The sequence below is a fragment of the Hakea prostrata genome, chromosome 1, assembly GCF_041222555.1.
Source record: "Hakea prostrata isolate BN-2017 chromosome 1, UWA_Hpros_2, whole genome shotgun sequence".
NCBI lineage: Eukaryota > Viridiplantae > Streptophyta > Magnoliopsida > Proteales > Proteaceae > Hakea > Hakea prostrata.
In genome coordinates, this window is record NC_142600.1 from 36,620,611 (window position 1) to 36,628,132 (window position 7,522).

General features: G+C 35.0%; 1 protein-coding gene across 1 annotated transcript; it reads left to right on the top strand.

The window, feature by feature from the left end:
- Positions 1-1,379: 1,379 nt before the first annotated feature.
- On the top strand, positions 1,380-7,263 carry LOC149028881 (cinnamoyl-CoA reductase 1-like). The gene is made up of 9 exons (XM_089168402.1): positions 1,380-1,494; positions 1,584-1,738; positions 1,974-2,159; positions 2,247-2,599; positions 2,706-2,860; positions 4,430-4,551; positions 4,722-4,728; positions 4,788-4,861; positions 7,210-7,263. The coding sequence occupies exons 1-9, from the start codon at positions 1,380-1,382 to the stop codon at positions 7,261-7,263; spliced, it is 1,221 nt and encodes a 406-aa protein (XP_089024528.1).
- The last annotated feature ends 259 nt before the right edge of the window (positions 7,264-7,522 follow it).

A 7,522-nucleotide genomic window follows, 5' to 3' on the forward strand; every position in this document is an offset into this window, starting at 1 on the left:
CGGTAAATCTTACTTTCAGAGAGTCCAAAAGCAGAAGCTCCCCACTCAGTGAAAACTCAACCGCGTACGGCTCGATTCCAACCTTACTCCCATCGTTGTCTTCCTTTTCTTCTTCACCTTCACAGCGTCTCCTGAAATTAGGGTAAATGACAAAATTATCAAGAAGTGATGTGAATAATGTAAGCCAAGAGCATTTTAGGACAGAATAATTGCACCATTTCGTGTTTCTTCTTTAAGAGCAGAACGCTGGAACGAGAACCTAATCTACGGCTTCTTCTTCTTCAACCCACTACTTCAACCTACTTCTTCTTCTGCTGAAGCTTTAAGGTTTGCTTCTTCTTCAAGAACGCTATAACCTATCAAACTGGGAAATGCTCCTCCGCAACATGTTCTTCAACAACGCTGGAACCTCTGAAACTGGGAAATGCTCCTCTGCAACTTCTTCTTCAACAACGCTGTAACCATGAAAATTCGTCTTCGTCTTCTAATTCTCCTCTGCAACATGAAAAATGGAATTGGGGCTTTTGATTCTGAAATGAAACACGAGATGTAGAAAACAAACGCTTTTGTGATTCAAAATATTTTGAAATTCAAAATTTACCCGCGCATTGGTTTGAAATCATTTCGTATCGTATACAAATGTATTTTGTTAAAGGTATAAAACCAAAGTATGTACGTTACGTTTTATAAAACGTATTTATAACATATAGTACAACTCAAAAGTGATAACCCAAACCGCCCAACTCGAACCGGTTTAGCGTCATTGGACCGACCCGTTCCCAAAAAGCTGCTTTTACAGGTTGTTTAGATTATTTTAATGCGCAGGACCACAGCAAAATTGCCCTGGTATAACCCAATAATCTAGCCTCTTGAAAAGAAATACAAACACTTTTTTTTTGGGTAAACTGAAAAGAAATACAAAAACAAGAATTGGTTTTGAGGTGGTATCTGACCAAACCATAGGCATCGTTCTACCAGACGTTGAATTACATAAAGAGGTAGGCAAATTGACTTCTACCGGAATTTACAAAAATAATATTCAAAATAAAATATAAATAGAATATTAAAAATGAAAAATACAAATAAATAAAAGGGAAATTTAACCGATCCTACAATCGGGCGTATTTTCTTCTCGTCTTTCTCTTTCAAATCGTGTAATCTTGGGGTCGGATCGAGGTTTGTTAAACCTAAAACATGTTCGCTGATTTCTAGCCAAACCGTTTCGGTCACTATGCCAATCTCCCGAATTAAAATATATATTACGAAAAAGAAATAAATTAAAGAATACGAGTATTAGACACCACACTATATATAACAAGGCATCAAACCCTACTGTCCACCATATCTCCACTGTTCTTCTATTCGAAAAACAGAACACGATGTTTTCCGGACAGATCGTGTGTGTTACTGGTGCAGGAGGCTTCATTGCTTCATGGGTTGTCAAGCTTCTCCTTGAAAGGGGTTACTTTGTCAAGGGAACACTTCGAGACCCAAGTAAGTTCACTTCTTCATAATTATATCTTTCTCTCTCTCTCAGAGTAAGAGAAGAAGAGCACAATTTCACATTATGTTTGTTGTGACAGATGACCCCAAGAACTTTCATTTGAAGATGCTGCCAGGGGCTAACGAGAGATTAATTCTTTGTAAAGCTGACATTCTTGATTACGAGAGTATTCTTGATGCAATCAGAGGATGCACTGGAGTTTTCCACCTAGCCTGCCCAGTTGTGAACGATTCTGTAAGCATTCTTCTGAATTTACCCAACAATCTAGAAATTTTGCTTCTTAAAATATCCAAAAACAAAATTTCTATTTCACTGGTATAAAGCTAGAACATCCCTACTACTCTGTAGTAGCCAAGTTTGCGTTCCATATACAATCGTCTCTAGTTTTATTCTTAAAAAGGTTTTCTCAAGGATATTGTAGAAATTTTTTAAAATAATTTGAAAATGATGACATAAATTTTATTTGAAGGAACAAGTACTGGAGCCAGCAATCAGAGGAACCACAAATGTGATGAAAGCCGCAGCAAAAGCAAAAGTTAGTCGAGTGGTTTACACTTCTTCAATCGCAGTAATATACATGGTAGCCAACAGGGATTCCGACAAGGTCATGGATGAGACTTGCTGGAGCGATCCTAACTATGTGAAGAGCATTCCGGTAATTTAATTAAAAAAGTTTCAACATGTAGTTATAGATATTATGACGAATTGATAATCATGGCATGGATTATTAATTGTGGAGTAGGACTGGTATGCTTATGGGAAGATTCTGGCAGAGCGAACAGCATGGGAGATGGCGAAGAAGACAGGGTTGGATCTGGTGAGCGTGATCCCTCCGATGACAATTGGTCCACTGCTTCAACCTACTAAGAATGTTAGTTCAGCTCATATTCTCTATTTTCTGAATGGGAGGCACCAGAAGTTTTCAAATGCTATACAGGGTTATACTCATGTAAAGGATGTTGCCATGGCTCATATTCTTGTTTATGAGAACCCATCCGCATCTGGGCGCTACCTCTGCATCGAGAGCGTACTTCATCGAGGAGACATTGCTTCCATGCTTCATGACATGTTCCCTTATTATCCCATTCCTACCAAGTAAGTAGAGACATCTCCAAGTCTTTTCATAATTAACTGCTTCATATGTTATGCTTGTATAAATGAAGATATATTCCTTATGCAATCTTGACATGGGTGGATGCAGGTGCTCAGATGAAGTGAATCCAAGGGTGAAGCCATACAAGTTCTCGAACCAGAAGCTCAGGGATCTGGGCCTCGAGTTCACACCTGTGAAGGAAGCACTGTATGACACTGTGATAAGCTTGCAAGAGAAAGGTCTGCTCACCTCATCACCCCAGCAACTGTGGTCACGATTTTGATGCTAGCTCAACCTTAATTGGCCGTTCAATTAGCCTGAATTTGTCTTTAAGCCCTGCAGCTGTTGCAACCACGTTATATGTGTGTGTTTTATGTTGAAGTTATATTTTTCAAGTTTTATTTACTTAAGATGATAAGTTTCAAATTTACCCCATCGAGATAATGAGAGAAATATTGGCAAGCTATGAAATTTAATGCAATAATTGTTAATATGTCGAAGGCTAAGAATGATAAAAGAAGAAGGTTAGTTTGCATCTTAAACATAACAGTACTTGTTCTGATCTCAGATCTCAGATGATCTCTCAGATCTTTTGCAGGGTTAATAATACCCATTGAAATGAGTATTCAACCAGAATTGTTTCAGGTCCTTCTGATCATACTACTACAAGTTCCAAATTTTAACCAGTAGTCCTTCCAAGTTGATATGCAGAGTTGAGTATATGTTCTTAGATAATGAATTTGGAAAGTGATTTTCAGCGAAACATGGTTAAAAATGATAATTGATGTAAATGTAACGTTGCATGCATAAAAGAAAGAAGAGATCTAATACATTATAAGAAAGTGTCGAATATGCATCCACTGTCAATATTGAATTATCTGGAACAAGGTTTTTCAATTTACTGAAGGACGCAGCCACGATAACTAATCCTTCTTTACATGACTTGTTGGTGAAATTCTATATATATATATATATATATATATATATATATATATATATATATATATATCATACTACTATAATAAAAGCATGTACTACTTTTTTCGTAAATCTTTTTCTGTCCTTTTCTGTCCTTATCATTATTCCAAATACCAATAATGTTGTACTATTTGTTATTTCTTTACTTATTTTTACAAGGATAATTTAGACATTTTAGTCATAAATTATTATTAATTTATCATTAATTTAATCCCTCTCTTAATTTCTCTCTCGACCTCTTTCAATCTCTCTCAAAGTCTATCACTCTCTATATCCCTCTCCCTCTCGAACTCTCTTTCCCTGAATCTCTCTCTAAATCACCACTCTCTCTAAATCTCTCTGACGACCTCTCTCAGTCTCTCTCAAATTCTATCGCTCTCTATATCCCTCTCCCTCTCGAACTCTCTCTGAATCTCTCTTTGAATCCCTCTCGATTTCTCTGAATCTCTCTCTCAATCTTTCTTTTCAGATAAAGATACATCTTATTCTTTCTCTTCTTGCTGTTTGTTGGGTGGGCTTAATTTGTTCATTAGTTTTAATTGATCGTGGGTTCCAATGATTTCTTTGATTAATTAGGTTTTTATGCTAATATTTTCTTGCCCTGTTTCCTGCAGTTTGATTTAGAAGTATGAACTTCAAAAACAGGAATTTGCCTTTGGAAAACAATGTTCAAAAAGTTACGATCAAGCTCGATACTCTTTTGAAACCTGATGGGTCTGATAAGATGGTTATTGAAGAGTCTATAAGTTATAATAATGGGAAGCTTGAAAACAGGAAACTTGAAACAACGATGTCGTTCAAAGATTTAGTCTCAAGAAGTGAGGAAGCTGAATTAGCTTCTTCAACTGATAACAAAGACGATGACTCTGTTCGGATTCAGAAACGAAAGATTTCTCTTCCTGAACTAGAACCATTTTTATTTGTCTCTCCAAGGCCTGTAAGTGAGCTTGATGCTGCTGTAGTTAATATTCAGAAAGTATATAAGAGTTACAGGACAAGAAGAAATCTTATAGATTGTGCTGTCACGGTGGAAGAGCTCTGGTTCGTCCTCCTTTTCTTACCAAAAATTGCCCCTTTTTTTTTCTAAAGATTTTGTTTCTTTTGATTTGTTTGGTTTGGTGGGTATTAATGGATGAGTTATTGCAGGTGGAAGGCATTAGATTTTGTTTCATTTGTATTTTTCTCTTTCATCTGATTTTCTAAATTTTGCAGAATTTACATCTGCAGAGGTTCAGAACAAAGTAATAACTGAAGAGATATTCTCTGCACCTTCCGCTGAATCGAAGGTAAGAGCTTCTTGAAGTAAACCCTTGCACAATTCAAGTTCTTCTTTTGGTATATTATTGTTAACTCATGTTCACAGAAAAGCAAGCTATAATGGGTGAGGTGGGTTGCCTTCTACTTCTCTCTTCCTCTCAATTTTAAAATTTGAATTCGATGTTCTGTTATATTCGAGAAATTTATTGGGTTTCTATGTATTTGTTCTCTCCTTGCAGAAAGATAATTAGAAGCCGAACGATGGAGAAAAGAAGGAAGATGGACCGATAATGGCGGTTTTGAAGGTCGACATGCATTGCGAAGGATGTGCCAAGAAAATAAAGCGGGCTGTCAAGGGTTTTCAAGGTATTAATCCACTCTCTATAACTTTTTTCGAAGTGCATGAATCATGAATCTTGTAATTTGGGTTATGCCCTATTCAATATTTGTGTTTGTATCTCCAATATTTTCTTGCAACTGAGTGATGGTCTATTCTTTAATCGATAACTTTTTTTCAACCGTATGCATCACCTATGCTCGAATGATTATCTTTTCTTTGTACAGTGGCACCTAGCAACATTCTGGTGCAGTTATGTAGAAACTGATTTTCTTTGATGTGTTACTGCAAGAGAATATCAGAAGGTGTGTGTGCATTATATATGATCCTTCACGCTCCAATCAAGGGGTTTTAGCTCTCAAGGCTATGAAGATGACGGACTCTTTCATGGATCTTCGTCGCAATAACAATTTTTCTAGGGAAAAGTTAGTGCTGGTTCCTTCATGTTGTTAATGTATGGAAGATTATTGCAAGTTCAAATCTCATCATATTTTCCTTCTCCATATCAGTTGAGAGAAAAAAAAATTGATGTGGGTGGAGTAGATACCGGTATGTTCTCAGTGACTCTTTGCACAATTTACATGTATAATTATCTGAAGTTTTGGTAGGATTGGTGATGTGCGTTTGAGTAATCAATTTTGGTCATGGTCCTGTCGTTTTGTGTTCATACATCAAAAGGCAAGAGTCATATTTGTTTACTGACTTGTGGAAGAATAGCTTATTCCTCATAGGGTTGCTTATTTCAAGAGTCAATTTTTAAGATTCCGTTAGTCTTTTATTTTTTATTTATTTTTCTTTTTTCAGGAAAAAAGTGTGAACTTTCCCCAACCCCACGATTTCAGTTTCTATTTTTATATTGTAAAAAAAAAAAAATCTAATTCTCTCCCATTCTTATAAAAAAACCATATTCTTTTTTTATAAAAGCCAAAAATCCTTATATGAGATTCATTTTTTTTTAGCTGATATTTTTCCAATATTCTTGATATATTGTCACCTTACAAGTCTCATTCTTCCTATCTAAAATCTAAAATAAAAAAATAAAAGAAAAAATAAACAAAATTTACCCCACTACTAAGGTTGGAATTCAACTCTTCCAACTATTTTTCAGCTTCCACTATTCAACGAAAAATTACCTTGTTCTTCTCACATTCTCCTTCCCTCCCTTTCTCAATTACCCATTTTTCTTTAACTTTTTCAAAATAATTACGTTATTCCTCCATTCACATTCTCCTTCCTCCCTTCATTGTCTTTTCCACTTTCCTTTTCTATTTTGAAAATACATCTCATCTTGGTTTATGTTTTTTTTAGTAAAAAAAAAAATTCTTTGTAACCTTTATATTTTTATTTTATTTAAATTTATAAGACCAAATCAAGAAAGATAATATTCAATAGATTTCACATAGATCACGAATCAGCATTCACACCCAAAAAAGGAAAAATAATTTCATTGAATATCCAATAAGGAAATCAAATTAAATTAATTTTAAAAAAAAATTACCATTCTTCTCACGTTCTCCTCCCCTCCCTCCCTCTCTTACCCACTTTCCTTTAACTTTTCCAAAATAATTAACTTATTCCTCTATTTGCGTTCTCCTTCCTTCATTCTCTTCTCCACTTTCTTTTTCTTTTTGAAAATATATCTCATCTTATTTTGTATTTTTTTCCAATAAGATTCTTACTTTTTAATTTATTAATATACAAGGAAATGAGCGTATTTCTGCATTTGTTTCTTTTTTTATCGCATGATTACTTTTATACTTATGATAGGACCGATCAATCTCTATTGTTTTTACCTTCATGTGCAGGTTTTCATGATGATAATAGAATTGTATTAAATTGCAAAGAGATATTAAAGACACTCCTGAATAAATAAGTATATGCATTGTTTGTCCCTCTTACTGCGTTTGCAAGTATTTAAATAATTCAGTACTATCGATTTTCTTTTATGTCATTGGCTATATTGGAAGTTATAGAGTTCACAAATTGCATCGAGTCCCTTTACAAAACCTTTTGATTACTTTGCTCCCAATCCCTTTGCAGGAAAAAGGAGGTGCAATGGGAGTCACTTTTGAAGATGCATCTAGGAAGTTCTAATATTTATCAAGTTACTTCACTTTTTCTCCTTCACCATCACTGATTTCAATTTCAACATCCTAAGGAGCTTTCTCATATTCTCTTATCTTCTATTTGCAGTCAACAAGCCATTGAAGAAAACCTTTCAAATATATACCCTAAATCCTTCATTTGAACTGCACAATGTTTTTCACTAACATGGTATTGTAATTTTTTTCCCGGTTGGGAACTTGGTAGATCTGTGTTGTATCAATCGTTTGTTACACTGTCAAATTGGTCT